Source organism: Dermochelys coriacea, chromosome 1 (assembly GCF_009764565.3).
Source record: "Dermochelys coriacea isolate rDerCor1 chromosome 1, rDerCor1.pri.v4, whole genome shotgun sequence".
Classification (NCBI taxonomy): domain Eukaryota; kingdom Metazoa; phylum Chordata; order Testudines; family Dermochelyidae; genus Dermochelys; species Dermochelys coriacea.
Window position 1 is genome coordinate 352,973,453 of NC_050068.2, and position 25,812 is coordinate 352,999,264.

The following is a 25,812-nucleotide window of genomic DNA, read 5'->3' on the forward strand; positions in this document are numbered from 1 at the left end:
CTGTTGGGGGCGGGGGCGGAGAAGAGCGGGCCAGGGAGGGCAGGATTTTTAATGGTTCGCTGCTGCCTGCCGGGGTCCCGGCCTGGGTTTGGCAGCGGTCTGAGCGGGGCCAGTGGCTGGGACCCGGCAGGCAGCAACTTGCCATTAAAAATTGGTTCACGTGCCGTCTTTGGCACAAGTGCCATAGGTTGACGACCCCTGCCTTAACCAATCGTTTTACTGAAATTTAACTAACCAATCCTAACATATTGTAACATAATTCTCTAACCAATTATATCCCACTACCCTAATTAACTTACAGCCAGAAAAATTAATTATACAGCAGGCAGAAACAATTAGAGAACCAGACAGATTAGCAATAGAAAAGTGGGGACCATAAAGATAAAACATACAGAAATGAGGGGTTTCACAACCACAACCACTGAGAAGGGATTTCTTGCCAGACAGGAATGCTAGCAACGAAGTTCTCTTTAACCATCTTAAGATCTGTTTCTTTATCTGGTGGTGATGGGCACTATCTGGACAGGATCGTCTTCCTAACAGCCCAATGGCACCTTATTTCAATGTGACTGGGTTGGGATGTGAGGATGTGACCATTCGCTTCCCAGCTTATAGCTGCCCCTGCTGCTTAGCCCAAGGCCTTAGGCTAAGAACGAGGCCTCAGATTGTCCTAGGGAGAGAAGGCCCATATACAGGCAGACTGTGATTTTGATTCTTTGTTTTTATACACCTGTAACTAGCTAAGTGATAAAAGTACACCTAAATTCTTAAAGTCTAGGCCTTTACAGGCAGGCCTGCATATCTATATTCTAACAAGCTGCATTCACTCAACTTTACTACTTCCCCCCTTTCTGTCCCCTCCCCCACATACCTAAACTTGCACTCTGTTTGCAGATGCAGAAACTATTTCCCAACTCTCTTTCGCTTTTGGATGGCCTTGCAGTTTGCGCAGGGTCCCCTCTGAGGAACTGGTATGAAGAGGACAGGGAGAGACCTCCTGCTGGAGGCCCTGGATGATCTTCGGTGGGGCGATCTCAAGAGATTCAAGAACAAGCTGCGAGCAGCCTGGCTGGAAGAGGGGTATAAAGCCATCTCCTGGGGCCAGCTGGAGAAGGGGGGACCCCATGGATGTTAGCAACCTACTGATCAGTCACTATGGGGAGCGCTACAGGGTGGAGGTAACTGGGCAGGTGCTAGGAGACATCAACCAGAGAGACCTGGCAGAGAGGCTCAGCAGAGCTGGTGAGGAACGAGCCAGGGAGAGAACAGGGGTATCTCACTGCAGGGTGCTGGAAGGAGACTAGATCATTTACAGCACGGGATGCTGAACTTTTGGAGATGCAGCCCTGTAAAGAGACACTTTCATCTTTCAAATTGCACCCCGGCTGGAAATATTGTACCTACTCTTCTTGAAAGAAACAATCTGAGATCATTTGCCCGGAAACTCAAAGCAACTGGAGAGGAAATGGTCTTTCTGCTCCATTTCCCCCCCAATTGATTTCCTGTGTGCTTTTGCCAATATTTTGTGCTGCATCTGTTTCACTAAAAGAAAAGGAGTACTTGTGGCACCTTAGAGACTAACAAATTTATTAGAGCATAAGCTTTCGTGAGCTACAGCTCACTTCATCGGATGCATTTGGTGGAAAAAACAGAGGCCTCTGTTTTTTCCACCAAATGCATCCGATGAAGTGAGCTGTAGCTCACGAAAGCTTATGCTCTAATAAATTTGTTAGTCTCTAAGGTGCCACAAGTACTCCTTTTCTTTTTGCGAATACAGACTAACACGGCTGCTACTCTGAAACATCTGTTTCACTGTAGTTGATCTGCCCTCTTGTCTGTTGGGATGTTTTATGCAGCAAGAGAGAAGTGAAAAACATTTTTGAAAAATGGAGAAAATCTGGTAATAAAATGGCAGACGTTGACCTAGATGCAGCATCTGAGACCACTCCGTGCTCAATTTTTGAAACTGAATGGATTTAAAATGTACAGTTTCCCTTTAATGTTTATTCACACATAGTCTGAATCTGGATCTAAGGGTATGTCTACACTGCAATCAGGAGGTGGGATTGCAGCTCATGTAGACATGCCTGAGCTAGCTTTAATCTAGCTGGTTCACCTGCCAACAGAAGTGAAGACACGGTGAGATGGACTTCAGCATGGGCCATACATATGTATGGGACCCTGGGTAATTGCCCACATGGCTAGCCCACACTGAAGCCTGAGCTGCTGCTGGTTTCTCAGCTAGCGAGATCAAAGCCAGCTTCGGTATGTCTGCTCAAGCTGCAAGACGTGCCCTAAACGTTTAAGGACCGCTTCAAACATCTGGTCAAATGTTTTCTGAAAAGAGGTCCCAGAAATGTCTTCTCTGCTATTACTAACCCTACGCATTAAACAGTAATGAGTCACACCCCCCAAAATCATCAGAGCTTAAAAGAGATTTTTTTTAAAATAATAAATTTGGGGTTTCTTTTCTTTGCCTGATGCTTTCTGAGGATTAGGGTCACATTTTGGGACATATTTGCAGACTTTTCTCTGAAATGATGAAGGCTGGAAACTTTCTCTTTAAATTAAAGCTGAGATTCTCACAATCAGTTACCCCAAGAGCTAGGGATTTTAAAGCAAGCAAACAGTACATTATCATGAGACTCATGAGAAGAACAGATTTTTTCAGTGTATTCGCAATACCAAGAAAAGGGTCCAACTGAAAATTTTCAAAACATTTTTTGGAAAATTGAAAAGTAAAATAAAAATAATTTGAGATGAGGGCACATGGTGCCAGTTTACTGCACATCCTACTTGTGGCTTGAAGAAAGGAACTGATGGTCCAAGGCAGTAGGGCCAGCCAGACCTCTCAGTGTGAGACGACATGTGCAGGGATGGGGTCAGAATCAAAATGTCTTGTAAAATTATCACAATCTTCAAAAATAACTTCAGTGTTTCTAAATCACCATCATGTCTAAGGTCATCCAGAATTTTTTCTGATTTTTGCTTATAATTGTTGATCTGAATAAGATGGGGTGGTCTGTGGTTTAATATTATCACACTATTATATTTTCTAAAAAGTGCTAATGAAATATATAGAAAAGAAAGGAAAAGTGTTTAAGTGTTTAAAATTTAAAGTATTAAGTACAACTTTTATTTTAATAACATTTTTTGTTTTGTTTTTCAGTTGGGGAGAGTTTCTAAAAGGAAAAGCCCACTCCTTTGACAGCTTTTAGATGGTGTTAAAGATGATAATAACTGTTATTTTTTGGGGGGAAAAGTTAGTTGAGATGGGCTGGGGCTCTTGTTGTTGCTGCCGTTGTTAAAGTTGGTTTGATTGTATAGTGGGTGGGGTTGGGATTTCACAGGATCCAGTAGAAGTGGTGACTAACCTCTAAGGATAGGACAAGAAGCAATGGGTTTAAACGGCAGCAAGGGAGGTTTAGGTTGGACATTAGGAAAAACGTCCCAACTGTCAGGGTGGTTAAGCCCTGGGATAAATTGCCCAGGGAGATTGTGGAATCTCCATCATTGGAGATGTTTAAGAGCAGGTTGGACAAACCCCTGTCAGGGATGGTCTAGATAATACTTAGTCCTGCCATGAGTGCAGCGGACTAGACAAGGTGATCTCTTAAGGTCCCTTCCAGTCCTACAATTCTATGTTGGGGTGCAGGGGGTTTGGCCTGTTTAGTTAGGACATCTTTTAGGATGAGGACAAAGAAGGTCCAGGGTTTTAGGACACAGTGGAGGTGGTAGCTGTAACGGTGTTATAATAGCTTTTGTTTGATTTATTTTTTTGGTCGATTGGTTCAGTTTTAAGGGGATTTTTTTAATGACTTAAGGGAGTAATGGGTGGAATAGTTCATTTTTTATTATTTTGTTTATCAATTAGGTTTAATGTTTTCTATATTATTTTGGTTTATTAATGTTTGACTTCGTATGTTTTTGTTATTAAATATAATTTTATATAGTGTTTGAATCATATTAATGTGTTTTTGTTTGGACTTATATAGGTTTTTTCTTTTTTGTTTATAATATTTTAATTGACAATATTTTGGAATAATTTAGAATTTTTCTTGTATTTGTTTTAGGACTGTCAAGGGATTTAAAAAATTTAATCGCAATTAGTCAAGCGATTAATCACACTTAAACAATAATAGAATGTCATTTATTTAAATGTTTTTGGATGTTTTCTACATTTTCGAATATATTTATTTCAATTACAACACAAAATACAAAGTGTACACTGCTCACTTTATATTTATTTTTGATTACAAGTATTTGTGCTGTAAAAACAAAAGAAATAGTATTTCAATTCATCTAATACAAGTACTGTAGTGCAATCTCTTTATCTTGAAAGTTGAACTTACAAATGTGGAGTTATGTACAAAAAATAACTGCATTCAAAAATAAAACAATGTAAACTTTAGCACATACAAGTCCACTCAGTCCTACTTCTTGTTCAGCCGGTCACTCAGGCAAACAAGTTTGTTTACATTTGCAGGAGATAATGCTGCCCGCTTCTTGTTACAATGTCACCTGAAAGTGAGATCAGGTGTTTGCATGGCACAGTTGTAGCTGGTGTTGCAAGATATTTACATGCCAGATGTGCTAAAGATTCATATATCCCTTCATGCTTCAATCACCATTCCAGAGGACATGCATCCATGCTTACAACAGTTTCTGCTTGATAAAGATCCAAAGCACTGCAGGCTGACACATGTCAGGCAGCAGTGACTATGAGATGGTTGAGTTCAGGATCCTGACAAAAAGAAGAAAGGAAATCAGCAGAATACGGACCCTGGACTTCAGAAAATCAGACTGACTCCCTCAGGGAACTTATGGGCAGAATCCCCTGGGAGGCTAATATGAGCGGGAAAGGGGTCCAGGAGAGCTGGCTGTATTTTAAAGAAGCCTTATTGAGGGTGCAGGAACAAAGCATCCTGATGTGCAGAAAGAATAGCAAATATGGCAGGCAACCAGTTTGGCTTAACAGAGAAATCTTCGGTGAGCTTAAACACAAAAAGGAAGCTTACAAGAAGTGGAAACTTGGACAGATGACTAGGGAGGAGTATAAAGATATTGGTCAAGCATGCAGGGGTGTAATCAGGAAGGCCAAAGCACAATTGGAGTTGCTGCTAGCAAGGGATGTGAAGGGTGACAAGAAGGGTTTCTACAGGTATGTTAGCAAAAGAAGAAGGTCAGGGAAAGTGTGGGACCCGTACTGAATGGGGGAGGCAACATAGTGAAAATGATGTTGAAAAAGCTGAAGCACTCAATGCTTTTTTTGCCTCGGTCTTCACAGACAAGGTCAGCTCCCAGACTGCTGCACTGGGCAGCACAGTCTGGGGAGGAGGTGAGCAGCCCTCTGTGGTGAAAGAACAGGTTAAGGACTATTTAGAAAAGCTGGACGTGCACAAATCTGTGGGTCTTGATATAATGCATCTGAAGTTTCTGAGGTAGTTGGCTGATGGGATTGCAGAGCCATTGGCCATTATCTCTGAAAACACGTGGTGATCCTGGGAGGTCCTGGATGATTGGAAAAAAGCAAATATAGTGCCTATCTTTAAAAAAGAGAAGAAGGAGAATCTAGGGAACTACAGACCGGTCAGCCTCACCTCTGTCCCCAGAAAAATCATGCAGCAGGTCCTCAAGGAATCCATTCTGAAGCCCTTGGAGGAGAGGAAGGTGATCAGGAACAGTCAAGATGGATTCACGAAGGGCAAGTCATGCCTGACCAACCTGATTGCCTTCTATGATGAGATAACTGGCTCTGTGAATATGGGGAAAATGGTGGATTTTAGCAAAGCTTTTGACACAGTCTCCCACAGTATTCTTGCCAGCAAGTATGGATTGGATGAATGGAGTATAAGGTGGATAGACCATCGGGCTTGATGTCTAGTTGGCATCTGGTATCAAGCGGAGTGCCCCAGGGGTTGGTCCTGGGGCCAATTTTTGTTCAACATCTTCATTAATGATCTGGAGGATGGCGTGGATTGCACCCTCAGCAAGTTTGCAGATGACACTAAGCCGGGGGGAGAGGTAGATATGCTGGAGGGTAGGGATAGGGTCCAGAGTGACCTAGACAAATTGGAGGATTGGGTCAAAAGAAATCTGATGAGGTTCAACAAGGACTAGGTAGAGTCCAGCACTTAGGATGGAAGAATCCCATGCACCGCTACAGGGTGGGGACTGATGTTCTAAGCGGAAGTTCTGAAGAAAAGGACCTGGGGATTTCAGTGGATGAGAAGCTGCATATGAGTCAACAGTGTGCCCTCGTTGCCAAGAAGGCCAACAGCATATTGGGCTGCATTAGTAGGAGCATTGCCAGCATATCGAGGGAAGTGATTATTCCCCTCTATTCAGCACTTCTGAGCCCTCATCTCAAGTACTGAATCCAGTTTTGGTCCCTCACTATAGAAAGGATGTGCACAAATTGGAGAGAGTCCAGCGGAGGACAATGAAAATGATTAGGGGGCTGGGGCACATGACTTACGAGGAGAGGCTGAGGGAACTGGGATTGTTTAGTCTGCAGAAGAGAAGAGTGAGGGGGGATTTGATAGCAGCCTTCAACTACCTGAAGGGGGCTTCCAAAGAGGATTGAGTTCGGCTGTTCTCAGTGGTGGCAGATGACAGAACAAGGAGCAATGGTCTCAAGTTGCAGTGGGGGAGGTCTAGGTTGGATATTAGGAAACACTATTTCACTAGGAGGGTGGTGAAGCACTGGAATGGGTTACCTAGGGAGGTGGTGGAATCTCCATCCTTAGAGGTTATTAAGGCCCAGCTTGACAAAGCCCTGGCTGGGATGATTTAGTTGGGATTGGTCCTGCTTTGAGCATTGGGTTGGACTAGATGACCTCCTGAAGTCTCTTCCAACCCTAATCTTCTGATTCTCTGTTCACTTTCATCATCTGAGCCAGATGCAACCAGCAGAAAGTTGATTTTCTTTTTCGGTGATTTGGGTTTTGCAGTTTCCGCATCAGAATGTTGCTTATTTAAGACTTCTGAAAGCATGCTCCACACCTCATCCCTCTCAGATTTTGGAAGACCCTTCAGATTCAGTCAAAATTTAATTAATACATTGTTTTTTTATTGAACTTCATCAGCATGGAAGCATGTCCTCTGGAATGGTGGCTGAAGCATGAAGGCGTATACGAATGTTTAGCGTACCTGGCACATAAATACCTTGCTAGAAAAGTGCCATGCAAACACCTGTTCTCACTTTCAGGTGACATTGTAAATAAGCAGCCGGCAGCATTATCTCCTGTAAATGTAAACAAACTTGTTTGTCTTAGCAATTGGCTGAATAAGAAGTAGGACCGAGTGGACTTGTAGGCACTGAAGATTTACATTGTTTTGGTTTTGAGTGCAGTTATGTAACAAAAAAAATCTACATTTTTAAGTTGCAGTTTCACGATAAAGAGATTTCATTGCAGTACTTGTCTGAGGTAAATTGAAAAATACTATTTCTTTTGTTTATCCTTTTTACAGTACAAATATTTGTAATAAAAAATATAAAGTGAGCACTGTACACTTTGTATTCTGTGTTGTAATTTAAATCAATATATTTGAAAATGTAGCAAAACATCCAAAAATATTTAATAAATTTCAATTGGCATTCTATTTTTTAGCAGTGTGATTAAAAGTGAGATTAATTGTGATTAATTCTTTTTGTTAATCGTTTGACTTAACTGCGATTAATCAACAGCTCTAATTTGTTTATAATATCTTTTATTGCAAATAACTTGACTTACTCTGATGCATTTTTAAGCAGGCAAAAATAATAGGCTATTTGTTACAACTGTTTTTTAAATGAACCACTTCCATCTAGTATCGGAAATTAGTTCATGAAACCGAAATTACAAACAAAAACTTTATTTTAGTTTAAGCATTTAGAAAAAGGAAAGGAAAATGGTACTTGGCTATATATTAAGGTTTTCAAATATTTTATTTTAAAATTGGCACTTACAAATTTTAATTGATTAAATATAACTAAATTTACATATTAAACTTTTTAGATATTAACAAAGCTTAAGAATTTATAACTTACTCTTTTTGTAGCTAAAAATAAAACTGAAACTGTTGCTCTTATATGTTTCTAGGATATTTAAGAACAAATTCGCTATTTTTTTCTTTTGTGGCTGTATGCCCAGAATGGGCAAAAATGAAAAAAAATTCCCCCCGTTTTGCTGCTTACACAGTTCAAGACAAACATGAACACAAATTATGACAATATTGTGCATTAGTGGTTCAGGTTGTGTACTTGGAGAAAAACTTAAGCTCTGATGGCATTTTTACCCAAGTGCGTTGGGTCTTTTAAAAAGCAACAAAATGACGGTACTTTGGAACCACTTTTGCATTTGGTAGACATTTGTAATACCCAAAAGCAGGGAGGTGGGGGAACAACAAATAAAAGAAAAACAAAAAACTGCAATAAAAAGGAACAAGGAAAAATAATTTAAAAATAAAACAAAAAAATTTGCAAAAACAAAACAAATCACAAGAAAGTTTGGTATTGGTTTTGGTGGTTTGAGATTTAATTTTCAATTAATGCAGTAGCAGCTTTGAATTCGGATGGTACCACCGGCAGCCCCACTGATCAGCTATTTCCCCTCCACTTAGCACCTCCCACCCGCCAGAGATCAGCTGTTCAGTGGCATGCAAGAGGTGCTGGTGGGGAGTGGGGGCAGGAAGAAGTGGGGCCTTGCGGGAAGGGCTGGAGTGGGGACAGGACCTGGGGCAGAGTGGGGTTTGAGCACTCCCAGGGAAACCAGAAAGTTGTTGCCTCTGGCTGGCATTTTGTTAACAATGGAGGGTTACCCAGGGCCGAGCTATACAAGAGAGCTGCAGGGCCAGAGCTAGGATAGCGGATGTGGCCAAATCACAAGTAACATTGGAGCCAAGCGCAATGAGCGGATGGGCAGAGCGAGGAGGGATGTGGGCAGAGGGCCCTGCCCAGGGAGACATCACCAGACTAGAAGCCCTGACAGGCAAGACTTGAAGGGGGAATGTGAAGCCAACGGGGGGCTGATGCTGGAGAAAAGAGTCCTTCCACCTGGTGCCTGAGGGCGTGGAGCCGCCCCCAGAGCAGGTGTCTGACCCGCGGTGTCACTGCAGCACTGCCAGGGCCTGGAAAAGTAGGGAACAGGCGACACATGGAACTGTCCAGGCCAGAGTCAGGAACAGGAGAAAGGAGACACACACTGAGCTGAAAGCTCCAGGGAAAGTTTATTATCACATCACTGTACTGAGATTGCTGAGAAGAGCAGAGCGTGGGTGCGACAGGGAGAGAAGGGGGCACAGCAGAGCGGGAGTGACACAGCGTAACACAGCGAAGCTTTGCCAAAGGGGCTTTGCAGCCGGGGACACAGGACCTGGTCCCCCAGGGCAGGCAGAGGAACTGAATTCACTCATAGCCCAGGTGCTGGGAATCCCCAGGTGCAGGCGAGCTGCCTCCCCTAGGGTTTGCGCTTACAAATGAAAGAGAATCTCTCTTCACAGGGATAATCGTGCCATTTCTGAAAACCTAGAAAGAAAAACAGAAATGACCCATGGGGTAGGGCAGGGTGGGCCGTTCCTGCTCATACAGTGACCCCAATCCTGCCCCATTCCATGCCCCTCGGAGAAGATCCCAGCTATTGTGCATGGCTCTGAGGAAGGGGAGGGTGGGATGGAGCCCTGAGCACCCCAGATTGGAACAGCCCCATCCCACAAAGAGATGCCAAGGCTCAGGGTGAAACAGGAGATGCCTGGTCCATGTGCTACTGCTCCTACCTCCTCCACCCCATGTGTCCCCCACCCCAGCAAAGGGCAGAGGAGAGAGCGAGAGCCCTGCCCCAGGACTGGGGGCACCCGCTCAGGAACCGGGCTGCTACCTCCTCCCTGCTGAGCAAGCTGCCCCACAGCCAGGCCCCCTCCCTCTCCTGCCCGCCTGGGTCTGGCTACACCCATGGGAACATCTGTCCCAGGCCGGGCTCAGCCGCCATGCAGAGGGGATGTGTCCCTGCCCAGGAGTCAGTGTTCCTGGCTGCTGTGCACAGAGCAGCATGTTCCCCCCTCTGACACCGTGACCCCTCTGCTCTGGGGGTGTCTGTGCCTTGCCCCAGGCTGCCCTGGCAGTCGTATTCCTGCTGAGTCAGGCCAGAGAGCGCCATGGGGAGGACAGTCCTGGGGCTGGGCTGGGTGGGCTCAGCCCCTCAGCAGCACCCCAGGGCCAGCAGGGAGCTCCGCGGGGAGGACAGGCCGCTCTCAGGGCCCTGTTCTCGTGGGTGCGGGTTTCTGCTGCTGTTTGAATCTATCCCCGTCCAGTGACTGTAGCCCTGGCTGTGCCCATTTGCTGGCATCAGGCCTGACAGACAGTGAGCCTGTAACTCAAGACTGTATCATGATGCACATGTACCAGGGGCTCCGTTAAGGTTACATGGGCAGCCTTAGTCTGGCACTTCCTTGACTTTGGGACCTTCATGTTCCTTTAACATAGTTTTTTGGGTTTTTACGAATAGTTTATAAAAGTAACAAATTACTAATATTTTGTAGGCCTTGCTGGAGCCCTAGGCATAACTAGCAGTGTGAATCAAAGGCTGTGAACCTGATTAGGCCTGGCCTTGGCAGAATAGCAATGCACCAGGTATTGGCTAACTAAGTGAGCACATTCCTGACCAGCGAGGATGGTAGAAGAACACCCAGAGTTCCCAAGGAACTGTGCAAACCAATTCCCACGTGAGGGCACAAGAACTCACCAACTGTTGTATAGGTAAGGAGGGGATGACAGGATAATGGATGAGGATGTTTGTTTGAACTAGTGGGTATAAAATCAGGGAGGTACCTAACAACATCTGGAGTGAAATAGGTAACCTGTTTGTATCAATGTCTGCAAGGGGAAGTCACAAGAGGGAAATCTTTGTATCGGTCAAGGGGACAGGACCCTGGTGTCCTGACAGAACCTTTCCCTCGTCACATGTTAGCGTCCCTGGGACCCGTTGCACAGGGCATTAGCTCTGTGCTTTGCTGACAGTCAGCCTGGCCGAGCGCCTTTGCTACCGAACGCAGCCTGTGGTCCGTCTTTACGAATGAGGGGGGGCTGGCGGAATCGGCAAGGTGCACTCTCTGCTAGCGCAGCTGGCATGGGAGCGCCAGACACAGCAGCACTTAGCAGCCTTACCACCTTGCAGAGGGAACAACCTTCCGCAGCACGAACAACAGTTTTAATCAAAGGTTAAACAATTACTACAGAGCCCAGGGCTCAATTGGCTGCTTGTTACCATAGCGTGTGACTGTCTACCACACCTGGCTCATGGCGGGCCCAGACCTGACCCAGTGATACATGGAATTGGTCTGAGCCCCGGCCCTGCCCCTCACTCCCCACACCCACTGGCACTGCAGGCCCCACGCAGACACAGCTCTCAGTGATCAGGGCCAGGCAGGGGATCCGTTGTGAATTTCGCCCCTCTCCTGTTCAGAACCTGTCTGCAAAGTGACCCCTCGTTATCCACCAACACTGGCCAGTCTCTGTTGGAACTTCTTCCCCTCCCGCTGGCGCCATGAGCACCTGGTCACGTGCACCCCCCCGCATCCCCCCGCGGGGTCTGCTCCAAGGCTGCAGCTTTTGCTAATGATCCCCTGAGGAGACAGTTTCCATGGGAACTGTCATTTGCAGGGGCGGCAGGTTTGTAGAAATTTTGGTGGTGCCCAGAACACCCAGAAACCCGCCCCCTCCCCGCAAACTCCTCACACACCTGCCTAAGGCTCTGGGAGGGAGTTCAGGTAGGGGAGGGGGTCTGGGGTTCAGGTGATTGGGGTGCACGAGAGGTGGGGATGTAGGCTCTGGGAGGGAGTTTGGGTGCAGGGGGTGTGAGGGGTCAGGCTCTGGGAGGGAGTTTGGTGGGGGACGGAGTCTAGGGTGCAGTCTCTAGGATGGAGTTTAGATGCAGGCTCTGGGCTGGGGCAGGAGGAAATTTGGGGGCTGAAGGGTGTGTTTGTGGAGGGGGTGTGGGTGCAAGCTCTGAAAGTGGATGGGGGGGTTCGATGCTTACCTGGGGCACCCCCTCCAGCAGCGGCTCCTAGGCGGGGCAGGCCGGGGGGGGGTCTCCTCACGCTGCTGTCCCCAGGCACCGACCCTGCAGCTTCCCATTGGCCGCAGAGTGATTTGGGGCGGGGGCAGCGTGCAGCGGCCCAACCCCTCACACGAGCTGCAAGGACCTGCCGGCAGGCACGTGGAGCAAGCGCGCGGGAAGCCGCTCAGCCCCACTGCGCTGCGGGTGGCGGCGGGAACCCCTGGGCTGCAGCAGGTGGGGCTGGGGGAAGCGCGGGAGGAGCGTGTGTGTTGGGGGGAGGTGGGAAACTTTGCTGGAGCCGGGCACCTGGGACTGGAATAATCCTGGTGCCCGGGCACCACGAGCCCATAGAACTCACCGCCCATGGTCATTCGTGCTCAATGTGTGAACGTTCTGAGACTGTGCAGCACTTTCACAAGCAGCTGGTGTGTGTTCAAATGCTTGTGAATAGCACAACCCCATGAGGTGGCCAAATGCAGCTCTGGTGCCCAATGCTCAGTGTTCGCACAGTTCAGCCTGCTCAAGACCCTCGTGCAGTGGAGTAGGGGTACAACAGCAACTCAGAGCCATCCCCCTTTAACAGCTCAGCAGAGTCCCTGTCTGGGGTCAGAGGTTTGTGTGTGTGTGTGCACATGTCTCTCCTGCCTGTCAGTGGAGCAGAGATGTGATCTGACCCCGGGGATCTGATAAGTAGGATTTTACCAGGTCAGACAAGGGGTTCTCTCCTGACTGCCCTCCCAGCATGGAGGAGAGGAGCAAGGATCTGCACCCCAGAGCGCGCTGGGGACAACTCGAATCAGTATCTCAGGACCTGTGTGGTCAGAGAACTGCCAGGGTTCCCCTTGTAAGTGCATGTGGGTCTGATCCAACGACTTACCTGCATTTTCTAACACTACACAGTTCTCATTTCCTAAACGATTATCAGGTTGCCCGTTATCCCAAGCACTGAAGCTGACCAGGGATTTATCAGCCCATCTCCAGCCTCGATTCTGCAGAGACAAAGGAGAGCAGAGCCCCTGTAAAACCCAAGATTACACAGCTAGAGACATGCCCCAGAGCCGAGGGGCCACGGGCAGAGGCTGCCCAGTGACACTGGAGACACTGATCATTGCTATGAAATGTCAGCGCTGACAACTAGGGCTACATTTACTGGCAGCTGAAGTTACACCAGGACCAGCCCAAGCCCTCGGAAGCATGAAAATAGCAAGTGAAGGGAGAGTCTCCAGCACCCCCTGCCATCCCCACTTTGCCGAGGGGAGCGCACCCTGACCTGCCCTCAGCTTCCACGTCTATCTCCAGCCCAGCCCGACAGGCAACCGTGCCAGCGTTATCCCATGCGTTGTCCCGCAGACCCACGCTGCCGACCCGTTCTCTCTCCTGTGCACCGACCAACACGACGGCGCTCCCAAAGCCCATCCACAGGAGACAGAAATCTCTTCTCTGTTTTTTCCACTAAATGCATCTGATGAAGTGAGCTGTAGCTCACGAAAGCTTATGCTCTAATAAATTTGTTAGTCTCTAAGGTGCCACAAGTACTCCTTTTCTATCCACAGGAGAGTTACTCTGCTCCCCGCTGCAGAGATCACGGTGTTAGTTCTGGGGGACGAGGGTGCTGGATGAAGCTGGGGTTCACACTGTCGGGGATCGGGGGCTGCAGCAGAATTAGTCACCTGGCAGCCCAACCAGCCGGCTGCAGGCCACCGGACTGACTGCACCACTCGCCTGGGCAGGAAGGGCAGCTGGCCGGCTCTTAGCCCAGCAGCTCTCTGGCTGCTCAGTGTGTTCATGCCACGGCCGCGATCCTCCCTGTGCCTGCTGCTCCTTGCCGTGCTCCTGTCCTGCTCCAGCCCTGCTCCAAGTCCTGCTCCTGCTTGTTTCCCAGCCTTGCCCCTGCTCAGTCCTGGCCGCTTCAGGTTGCTCCTGGTCCTGGCTTCCTTACCCTGACCCTGGGCTCTGGCTCTGACCCTTGATGTGCCTCCTGGGTCCCCCTCCTGGCTCTGACCCTCGGCTTGGCTATTAATTCCTGACTCCGACTCTGACCCTTGTATGGGATCAGCTGCCAGCTCCGACCAGTAACCCTGACGGCCCACAGCCCAGCCGCTATCGTGTGTCCCCTTGGGCTGTTTGTTGGGGGGAAGCAGAAGCTGCCTGCACCCTGGAGTGGGCTGCCAGCTCCTCGGCCGATGGGAAGGAGCCGGGAATGTTGGCGACAATCCCCTTCTTCTGTCCGTGCGTTCAGGGATTCGGGTGGGCCCTGATCCCCCCTTCCCTGTCCCTGAACGGAGTTCTGGGTTATTAATTCCCCAGGGTTTTGTACGGGGCTGTGTCCCTCGGTGGGCAGCTCCTTAGTGGGTGGGTGCAGGGGGAGCTGCTGAGGGGCAGAGGCCGTGCAGACATTGCCCCAGGCTCTGTTAACGCTCCAAGCGGGGACAGGCTGCGACATGGGCCCGGAGGCCTCTGTCTCTGGCATTTGATCACAGTGAGAAGTGAGGAGGCCAAGAGCAGCCGGGCGGGTTTAGCAAGTGACAGCCTGTCGGCTGCAGGGAGCCTCGTGCAGGAGTCTGCTCCGTCGCTGCCCCCCGAAGCACCAGCCTCTCCCGTGCTCTGGTCCAGACAGGAGCGGCTGCAGCAGGGTGCCTCTGTGCGGCCCAGCAGTGCTGCCCATGGACCTCCCCAGTCTCCCATCAGTACCATCGGCGGCATTGCTCTCTGGCTTCCCGCCAGGCAGCAGGGCCAGCCGCACCCACCATATGCCACCAGCCCAGAGCTCTCAGAAACATCCCGTACAGCCTCAGCAGCTGGTTGTGTGGATTAAATAGAAGATTTGTCCTCATGCAAGTCCCACATCACAGAGACAACCACACACAATATTCCTGTCGGCGTCCTATCCCTGGTCCTCACCTGCCCCGTGAGCCCAATGAGGCATAAACTCTGCTGCAGGAAGCAGGGTTTGGCCATGACCTGGCTCGGGACAAGCAGCAGGACAGCAAGTCAGGAGCAGCAGAGAAGCTGGATTCAGAGGAACCCACTGAAGAAAAGTGCTCAGGACCAGCAGCAGCAGGAGCCAGGGAGGAACACGTGGAGCAGGCTGTGACTGTCAGACTCCGCGGACGGGGGCAGCTCTGTGCAGAGTTCATGGGGCATGACATAAACATACAACTAAGGGTAGCATAAAATCCTTCCTTTACCTGTAAGGGGTTAAGAAGCTCAAATAACCTGGTTGGCACCTGACCAAAAGGACCAATAAGGGAAGAAGGTCCTTTCAAATCTGTGGGGGGAGGTTTTGTTTGTGCTTCTCTTTGTTGTTCTCTCTCAGACAGAGAGGGACCAGGGCAGGAAAAAACCTCTCCTAAAACCCTACCTGAAATAAGCATCTAAGATTACAAAAATTGAAAGTAAAGCAAGGAAATGCATGAGATTATTTTTTGTTTTAGCTTGTGAATTTTCCCTATGCTAAGAGGGAGGTTTATTCCTGTGTTTTCTGTTACTTTGAAGTTTTGCCTAGAGGGGAACCCTCTGTGTTTTAAATCTTATTACCCTGTAAAATTACCTTCCAACCTGATTTTACAGAGGTGCTTCTTTTACTTTTTTCTTTATTATAAAGTTCTGCTTTTAAGAACCTGATTGGTTTTTAGTGTCCTAAAACCCCAAGGGTCTGGTCTGTGCTCACTTGGTTAACCTGTTGGTTGGTAGATTATTCTCAAGTCTCCCCAGGAAAGAGGGTAAAGAGGCTTGGGGGGATATTTTGGGGAAATAGGAACTCCAGGTCCTTTTCCTGAATCTTTGTTTAAATCACTTGGTGGTGGCAGCAATACCATTCAGGGACAAGGAAGGATTTGTGCCTTGGGGAAGTTTTTAACCTAAGCTCATAGAAATAAGCTTAGGGGGTATTTCATGCAGGTCCCCTCATCTGTACCCCAGAGTCCAGAGTGGGGAGGGAACCCTGACAGGGGATCAGCAGCTGGGCAGGGTGCCAGGGAGAGACTCTAACTGAGCCTGGCCTGGAAACTTGCAAGTGCCTGTTTGCAGGACTAGAGACTGGACTGGAGAGCTCCACCCCGTCCCACCCCTGGCACTGGCCTGCAGAGCCCTGACTGGCGACTGGATTAGCCCAGGGACCAAACAAGAACCTCGGTTGCCCACTTTGAACTGTAAGTGATTAAGCCTCTGTAGCTAGGGGGTATCCGCCACCTTCCCATTCCTGCCAGCCCCAGGAACTGCCCTGTCCTGAGCCTGTATCGGGTGGGTATCAGGCCCCACTGGGGATCCGACTACAGGCCTGGAGCTGAAGCGCCTCTGGCCAGGGAATCCCCCCCATCACTAAGCCCACCCTGAGGATGAATACACCCAAAGTGACAGCACTCCCAGGGCTCAGCTGCCCTGGCATTGTTCGCCCTGCCCGTGTGGCTGCCCCTTTCTCCGAGCCCACGTCGAGACGTCTCGTCTGTGTGGAGCCGGGGCTGACTCTCGTGCCGGGCGTGTACGGTCTGAACACAACGGGCCAGTGTGGGGGTCCCTGGGCGCTTGTGTAACGAACATGAATATTAATACCAGCATTTTATACTCTGCTCCGGGCGCTGGGGATCGATCCTGTGACTGAAAACCCAGGCGGTTACAGCCCCTTTTCACCCCGTTCCAATGGAAATCCTGCTCTGGTGGCAACCCCACCCCAAACAACCACCTCACTAAGCGGAGAAACAGAACCCAGAGGCATGGGGGGGCTGCCAAGGGCACAGCGGGCACCGGACACTCACCTCCTCAAGATCCAACAGTCCGATCCAGACGGGACTGTTCTTTTTGTGGTACCACTTGATGTAATGGGCCATCATATTATTTTCTCCAGCACTCTGAATGGAGACGAGATGGGCCCCATTCCCATGGTGCCGGCACTCAACCTGGGCCAAGAAACAAAGCCAGTTATACAGAGATCAGGGGTCTGTTCTCGGCCCAGGGCTATTCAGTCTCTTTCTTGGTGATCTGGGAGACAACACAAAATCAGTGCAGGTGAAGGCTGCTGGTGACAGTGAGATTGCTGGAGCGGTAAATTGTGACGGACGTGTCAGGTCTATACGGGGATCGGGATCGCACAGTGAGCTGGGATGACTTGTTCCACGTGTGCTTTAATACAGCTAAATGCAAGGTCTCACGGCCGGGAACCGAGGAAGCTGGCCACACTGACAGCCGGGGGATGTAGCTTGGGAGCCGGGACTGAACAGCACTGAGGGGTCATGGCAGCCATCAGCTGAATGTGAGCTCTCAGGGCAGTGCCGCACAAGAGGGCATGTATGAGCCTTGAACGTGCAAGCCCAGGGCGATCACATTGGAGCAGGGAGGGGGTGTTATACATATACAGCATTAGTGAGACCAGCACTGGGCACCATGTCCAGGTCCGAGGTCCCTCCTCAGACAGGCCGTTAACAAATTGGAGAGGGTTCAGAAGAGAGCTCCAAGAACGCTGTGAGGTCTGGAAAACCTGCCTCACAGAGGGAGACTTGCAGGAAAGCCAGAAAATTTTTGACTGTCCCTCCTTCAGATCAGACGAGAAACATTCACATAAAGAATCTGACACATCAGAAAAGGGCAGACAAATAAACAGTGACAAGTTTTTAGAGTGCTTGTACACAAATGCTAGAAGTCTAAATAATAAGATGGGTGAACTAGAGTGCCTCGTGTTAAAGAGGATATTGATATAATAGGCATCACAGAAACCTGGTGGAGTGAGGACAATCAATGGGACACAATCATTCCAGGGTACAAAATATATCAGAAGGACAGAACAGGTCATGGGGGGGGCACTATATGTGAAAGAAAATGTAGAATGAAATGAAATAAAAATTTTAAATGAATCCACATGTTCCATAGAATCTCTATGGACAGTAATTCCAGGCTCTAATAAGAATATAACAGTAGGGATCTATTATCGACCACCTGACCAGGACAGTGATCATGACGATGAAATGCTAAGGGAAATTAGAGAGGCTACCAAAATAAAGAACTCTATAATAGTGGGGGATTTCAATTATCCCCATATTGACTGGGTACATGTCACCTCAGGACAAAATGCAGAGACAAAATTTCTCGATACTTTAATGACTGCTTCTTGCAGCAGCTGGTACAGGAACCCACAAGGGGAGAAGCAACTCTCGATTTAGTCCTGAGTGGAGCGCAGGATCTGGTCCAAGAGGTAACTATAACAGGACCACTTGGAAATAGTGACCATAATATAACAACATTTAACATTCCTGTGGTGGGAAGAACACCTCAACAGCCCAACACTGAGGCATTTAATTTCAGAAAGGGAACTATGCAAAAATGAGGAGTGTTAGGATACAGATATTCAGGCCTGTCTGTAAAGGCCTATACTTTAAGAATGTAGGTGTATTCTTATCACTTAGCTAGTTGTCGAGGTATAAAAGAAAGAAAGAATCAAAATCACTGTCAGCCGGTGTAAGGGCCTTCTCTCCCCGCGACAGTCTGAGGCCCTGTGCTTAGGCTAAGGCCTTTGGCTAAGCAGCAGGGGCAGCCATAAGCTAGGAAGCGACCGGTCACCCCCTCACATTCCAAACTCGTCGCATTGAAAGCAGGTGCTATGGGGCTGTTAGGATGCATCCGATGAAGTGAGCTGTAGCTCACGAAAGCTTATGCTCAAATAAATTTGTTCGTCTCTAAGATGCCACAAGTACTCCTTTTCTTTTTGCCCTGGGAATGTGGACAAAGGCTGCTGGTCATAGCTCACCTTACCTGATCACTCTTGTTACAGTGTGTATGTTAACACCCATTTTTTCATGTTCTCTCTGTACATAAAATCTCCCCACTTTATTTTCCACTGAATGCATCCGATGAAGTGAACTGTAGCTCACAAAAGTTTATGCTCAAATAAATTTGTTAGTCTCTAAGGTGCCACAAGTACTCCTTTTCTTTTTGCGAATACAGACTAACACGGCTGCTACTCTGAATCCTGCCCTGATAATGCCTATCGCCTCCAGAGAAAGGGAAGAGCCTGGAAGATATAAAAGGAAACTTAGTTTGGTAGCATCCTGTCTGGCAAGAACTCACTTAGCAATAGCTGGGATGTGAAATCCTCACTTCTGTATTGTTTTGTCATTATAGTTCCCACTTTGCTATTTTTTGTCTGTATAATCTGTCTGGTTCTGTGATTGTTTCCATCTGCTGTATAATTAATTTTTCTGGGTGTAAACTAATTAAGGTGATGGGATATAACTGGTTAAATAATCATGTTACAATAGGTTAGGATTGGTTAGTTAAATGTCAGTAAAATGACTGGTTAAGATATAGCTAAGCAGAACTCAAATTTTACTATATAGTCTGCAGTCAGTCAGGAAGTGGGTGGGTGTGTGTGGGGGGAAATGGGAACAGGGAATGGGGGTGGGGAAATTGGAATCAGGTTTAGGTAAGGGCAGGAATGGTAATAGGGACACAGGTAAGGCTCTGTGGTGTCAGAGCTGGGAAGGGGGACACAAAGGAAGGAAACTGGAATCATGCTTGCTGGAAGTTCACCCCAATAAACATCAAATTGTTTGCACCTTTGAACTTCAGGTATTGTTGCTCTCTGTTCATGCAAGAAGGACCAGGGAAGTAAGTGGGTGAAGGAATAAGCCTCCTAACAAGGAGGTTAGTTAAACAGAAATTAAAAGGTACATTGACTAGAGTGAAATCCCTGCAAGCTGCATGGACACTTTTCAAAGACACCATAATAGAGGCTCAACTTAAATGTATACCCCAAATTAAAAAACACAGTAAAAGAACTAAAAAAGAGCTACCATGGCTTAACAACCATGTAAAAGAAGCAGTGAGAGATAAAAAGGCATCTTTTAAAAAGTGGAAGTCAAATCCTAGTGAGGTAAATAGAAAGGTGCATAAACACTGCCAAATTAAATGTAAAAATGTAATAAGAAAAGCCAAAAAGGAACTTTGAAGAACAGCTAGCCAAAAACTGAAAAGGTAATAAAATGTGTTTTAAGTACATCAGAAGCAGGAAGCCTGCTAAACAACCAGTGGGGCCCCTGGACGATCGAGATACAAAAGGAGCATTTAAAGACAATAAAGTCATCACAGAGAAACTAAATGAATTCTTTGCTTCAGTCTTCACGGCTGAGGATGTTAGGGAGATTCCCAAACTTGAGCCATCTTTTGTAGGTGACAAATCTGAGGAATTGTCACAGATTGAAGTGTCACTAGAGGAGGTTTTGGAATTAATTGAGAAACAGTAACAAGTCATCAGGCCCAGATGGCATTCACCCAAGAGTTCTGAAAGAACTCAAATGTGAAATTGCAGAACTATTAACTATGGTTTGTAACCTGTCCTTTAAATCAGCTACTGTACCCAATGGCTATATCCAGTGGATATAGTGTCCTTAGATTTCCAGAAAGCCTTTGACAAGGACCCTCACAAAGGCTCTTACGTAAATTAAGTTGTCATGAGATAAGAGGCAAGATCCTTTCATGGACTGAGAACTGGTTAAAAGACAGGGAACAAAGGGTAGGAATAAATGGTAAATTTTCAGAATGGAGAGAGGTAACTAGTGATGCTCCCCAAGGGTCAGTCCTAGGACCAATCCTATTCAACTTATTCATAAATGATCTGGAGAAAGGGGTAAACAATGAGGTGGCAAAGTCTGCAGACGATACTAAACTGCTCGAGTTAAGACCAAAGCAGACTGTGAAGAACTTCAAAAAGATCTCACAAAACTAAGTGATTGGGCAACAAAATGGCAAATGAAATTTAATGTGGATAAATGTAAAGTAATGCACATTGGGAAAAATAACCCCAACTATACATACAATATAATGGGGGCTAATTTAGCTACAACTAATCAGGAGAAAGATCTTGGAGTCATCGTGGATAGTTCTCTGAAGACGTCCACGTAGTGTGCAGTGGCAGTCAAAAAAGCAAACTGGATGTTAGGAATCATTAAAAAAGGGATAGAGAATAAAACGGAGAATATCTTATTGCCTTTATATAAATCCATGGCATGCCCACATCTTGAATACTGAGTACAGATGTGGTCCCCTCATCTCAAAAAAGATATACTGGCATCAGAAAAGGGCAACTAAAATGATTCGGGCTTTGGAACAGGTACCCTCTGAGGAGAGATTAAAGAGGCTAGAACTTTTCAGCTTGGAAAGAGGACACTAAGGGGGGATATGATAGAGGTCTATAAAATCATGAGTGGTGTGGAGAAAGTGAATAAGGAAAAGTTATTTACTTGTTCCCATAATATAAGAACTAGGGGCCACCACATGAAATTAATGGGCAGCAGGTTTAAAACAAAAGGAAGTTCTTCTTCACTCAGCGCACAGTCAACATATGGAACTCCTTGCCTGAGGAGGATGTGAAGGCTAGGACTATAACAGGATTTAAAAGAGAACTGGATACATTCATGGAGGTTAAGTCCATTAATGGCTATTAGGCAGGATGGGTAAGGAATGGTGTCCCTAGCCTCTGTTTGTCAGAGGGTGGAGCTGGATGGCAGGAGAGAGATCACTAGATCATTACCTGTTAGGTTCACTCCCTCTGGGACACCTGGCATTGGCCATGGTCAGTAAACAGGATACTGGGCTGGATGGACCTTTGGTCTGACCCAGTATAGCCATTCTTATATTCTTGTGTTCTTATGTTCTTCCAGGCCCAACTTCCCATAGAGACACGGCCAGGGTTTAGAATAACAGGTGCCCGTGAGGAGGCACTGTCTCTGGGCCATCTGCCTGCCCAGCCGGGCACGCCTGCTAATGGGCTTTCTGCTCTTCCAGCTCTATGTGGAGAGGAAGCCTTCCCTGGCCCTGGCCCAGGCTCATAGCTGAGGTCCCCACAGATGGCCTTGCCCTGTCCCCATGCCCGAAACACAGCCCTGCTGGGTAATGGGTCTCTTATCTGACCCCGTTCTATGCTAACCTGGAGCAACTGCTCCCACAATAGCTACAGGCCAAAGCACTAAGCATTGCAGGGGAACTATAGATCGGAGACAGCAGAAACCACAGTCTCCCCAGCACCCCCCACCCCCCAGAGTGCAGGAAATTCCCAGCCTCGCAGTCACATCCATGTGCAACCAATGCCCCACCCAGCATTACATGGGGCTCCAGCCCCCCATCAGGACCTGTGCAGCGACTCTCTGGCCACATGCCAACCAGCAATGGGGATCGAACCAGAGACCTTCAGCACAGCCCTGCCCCCGGAGCCAAGGGATCTGCTTCAGTAACATCGAGTAAGGAGCAGGCCCTTCCTGAGCTGGCCTAGAGGGAGACTGACACTCTGTACCCCAAAGCAACACCCTGATACCCCCATATTTACCATAGTGAGGTGATTATGGTGCGTTTTGTATAAAGTATACCTTGTGAGGTATCATTCTAAAAGTCTTGATCTGTTGAATATTATTATCCTGTTCGATTGTATGTGCTGCCGTTGTATGTGAAGTTATGAAGTTTCGCTGTGTGTGTTGCTGAAAGATGTTGTGAGGTTGGGAACACCCACAACCAGCTTTTCAGGTGCAACAATGAAGGAGCTAGACAGTGCTGATGACTATCTCAGGAACTGTGTACAATGGAGGCTTCCCGGAGGGAGCATGTAGGCAATGGAGGGTTCCTGATCGGGGGAGGAGGACGGACCCCACAGCATGAGCAAAGATCTTCCCAGCAAGCTGGAGAAGCTATAGAAGGGGGAAGTGACATCATCATTTGGCCTCACACACCACTCAGCTGAGCACCTGAAAACATGTCTAGAGGATAAAGACTTGGACTGGGGAGGGGATCCCAGGTGGGAAAGAGGGAATCCTAGCTTGTGTATGGAAGATTGGTGAACTGTTTGTACCAGCAGGGTGAGACACTGCTTGATTCAGATCCTGTCTACTTTATAGAACTCAAACTGCAATTTTGTTTTATTTCTGGTAATTTACTTTGATCTGTACACTTATTACTTATAATCACTTAAAATCTCTCTTTCTGTAGTTAAATAAACCTGTTTTATATTTATGTAAAACCGTGTGTTGTTTGAAGTGCAAAGGGAAATCTAATCAGGAACAGGGACTGGTGCATTGCCCTCTCCACATTCAGGGCAGGGCAGACTAGGTAATAAACTTACACTGGTCAGGATTCTGACCAGAGCAAAATGGTACAGGTGTGGGGTCCCAGGCTGGGGAGCTGTGGGAAACTGGCTGGAGTCTCTCAATTGTTGGTTCATGAGTGGCTGGTGAAAACATTCATGTAACTGCAGCTAGGTGTGTCCCTGCCTGTGGATGCTTGTGTGAGTGCAGGACCTTGAGGGGATTGCATCTTGTCACATTACCACAGTGTGAGAGAGCCCAGGTTGGTAAGCCAGAGGGCTCAACGGTACCCCAGTTCCAGGTTGCACCCCAGGGAACCCATCACAGAGACATGACCCCCACCTTGGCATAGGCCATCCCTGGTGTCCCGGGAAGACACAGCCCATCCCAAGCACTTTGGGTCCAGAGGAGATCGCACCCCACCGGGAGCTATGTTTACATTGTATTCTGCTCCCCAGCCTGGCCAGGGCAGATTGATCCCTCACAGCCTGTTCCCGGGGCTCTGGCTGGGGCAGTGTGAAATGTGCCAGCCCTGGGCTCCCTCCGGAGCTGATTCGCCAGCCCAGCCCCGCTCACTGACTCTGATACTGAGCCTAACCCTCCCCATCCCCGCAGCCTCCAGCTCCAGCCCAGCGCCCCTGAGCCCTGCTGCTTCCACCCCCTGTCGCCACCTCTCTCCTCAGCCTCTAGCCGGGTTTTCTCTTGGAAGAAGTATCCATAGCAGTTGCCTTGGAAGGGTAGCCAGTCCTTGGGACAGGACACGTCTTGTGCCCCTGTGGGGGGACAATGGTGGGGACAGGACACCACCGTTAGAGGCTGTTTCAGAGGCACAGCTGAACTTTCCCATTAGCACAAACAACATTAGGTCCCATTTGGGGCTGTGTCTGGCGGGCAGGACCCTCCAGGCCCTGGCATTGCAGGAAGAAGCTGGGTTTGCCCAGACCCCACATTGGCAGAATGGGGGCCCTGGAACCCAGCCCTGAGCAGGGATCCCAGCAGGGCAGGACCTCTGGGTTTGAATGGGGCATGGGCTCCTTTCCCCCTGGCTTGCTATGGGGAGGAAGGAGCCAGTGCACTGTAGGGTGGCTGATAGACTCTCCCCTGCCCCAGGGAGCTCCATGGACTCCCAGCCCTGGGAAGGAGGGCAATATGGAGCTGCCAGCCACTGTGGCCCCAATTCAGCTGAAGCCCTCAGGCAGAGGGAATTCCTTCCAGCCTGAGTTTTTCCCCCTCTCTCCTTGGGCCATGCAGGACAGTGGGAAGGGACAGGGAAGCTGGCGGAGGTGAGGGGGTCTGGGGCAGGGAACACCCAGGGTCAAGGGGTGAAGCTGGGGGAGCAATAGGGTTGGCACAGACTGGGACTAAAGAAAATCAGGAGCAGGGGCCCAGTTCTGGATGGAAGGATCTGGGGAGTAGGAGGAGGGAAGGGGAGAGAGGTGCCCAGGGAGATGGGGCATGAAGATGGGGGATAGCAGGGATCTGTGGGGCGGCGAACACTGTGCAGGCACTGCCCTTCTCAGGGCTGGGGGCACAGAGGGACGGGGCAGAGCCGTATCCCAGCACAGGGAGGGATGGGACAGTCTACAGGAGAAAGGCACAGTGTGCAGGGAATGGGGCAGCCCAGCTGGGATCAGATGGGGGAGAAGCCGGGGCTGGAGCAGAGCCATGACCAGCCCTTGGAGAGGGACCCCGGGGGACACATCCGGCCAGTGGCAGGGGACCATGGGAGGGCAGGGTGGGAGCCTGTAGCTGACGGGGGCTGAGTGCCCGTTGCCCAGGGACTGACCCCACCCAACCCTCATGGGAACAGCCCGACCCTGGGGGGCATTTCATCCGCCTTCTCTCACCCACTCCCTGGGGAGGGGCCGCAGGGCCTGGGCTCCCCCTGCGGCGGTGACCCTCAGCAGCAGGAGAGGAGCAGAGGCTCTGGGAGCGACAAGGAAAATGAATTTACTTCCAGAGGGGCCGGGCAGGGATTCACCTGCCAGTGAAGGGCTAAAGATCAGGCAGCCGAGGAGGCAGAGGCTGAAGTAGGCGACTGGCCCCATCTTCTCGCTTCCCTGGGGGGAAAACACACCAGGGAGATGGGCCATGAGAGCCCGAGACACCCTGGGAGTGACCCCACCCCGTCAGGGGGCATTTTCCGGGGGAGGCGCTTTGGAGCTGGGCTGTTTGCTAAGGGCCTGGCTGGGCCCCAAAAGGGATACCAGACCTGGGGGATTCAACTCAGAGGCCCCCGTGGGGCAGGAGAGCTGTGAGGGGCCCGTCTCCCTGGGCTGGTTCCCAAGGGCCCGTCTGCCTGTGGCTCTCCCTGCCCCTCCTCTCCAGCAGGGCAGGGCAGGGCAGGGCAGGGCAGGGCAGGGGCATGGGGAGCGGAGCCCCAGGGAGAGGATGCTCAGCACTGACCCACGGGGACAGGGTGCCAGGGCCACGCTGTGGGGCAAGGGGTGGGGCAGAGACGGCCCCAGGGACTCACACAGGGCACACAGGAAGGAGGGACGGGCGGGGCAGGGACTTACCTGTCTGTCTGGGTGGCTGGTCTGGAGCGATGAGGATCGAAGCTCAGCCCGTACAGGGTGCTCGCTCTCTCTCAGGGGTATTTATAGGCCTCCTGCAGGTGCAGGGGAGAGAAGGGGGGGAGGATGCTGAAAATGCAAATCAGCCCAGCTGGCAAATACAAGGATCCCAACCCAGAGCAAACAGAGACTCTGTGACCCGCC

The 25,812-nt window shown here is 49.1% G+C and overlaps 1 protein-coding gene across 1 annotated transcript; it reads right to left on the minus strand.

Moving 5' to 3' along the window:
• Positions 1-9,191: 9,191 nt before the first annotated feature.
• LOC122458855 (C-type lectin-like) lies at positions 9,192-25,149 on the minus strand. The gene is made up of 5 exons (XM_043508568.1): positions 25,074-25,149; positions 23,669-23,865; positions 16,790-16,930; positions 12,913-13,024; positions 9,192-9,508 (listed from the first exon to the last, which is right to left on the minus strand). The coding sequence occupies exons 1-5, from the start codon at positions 25,138-25,140 to the stop codon at positions 9,441-9,443; spliced, it is 585 nt and encodes a 194-aa protein (XP_043364503.1). The 5' UTR covers positions 25,141-25,149; the 3' UTR covers positions 9,192-9,440.
• Positions 25,150-25,812: the final 663 nt, after the last annotated feature.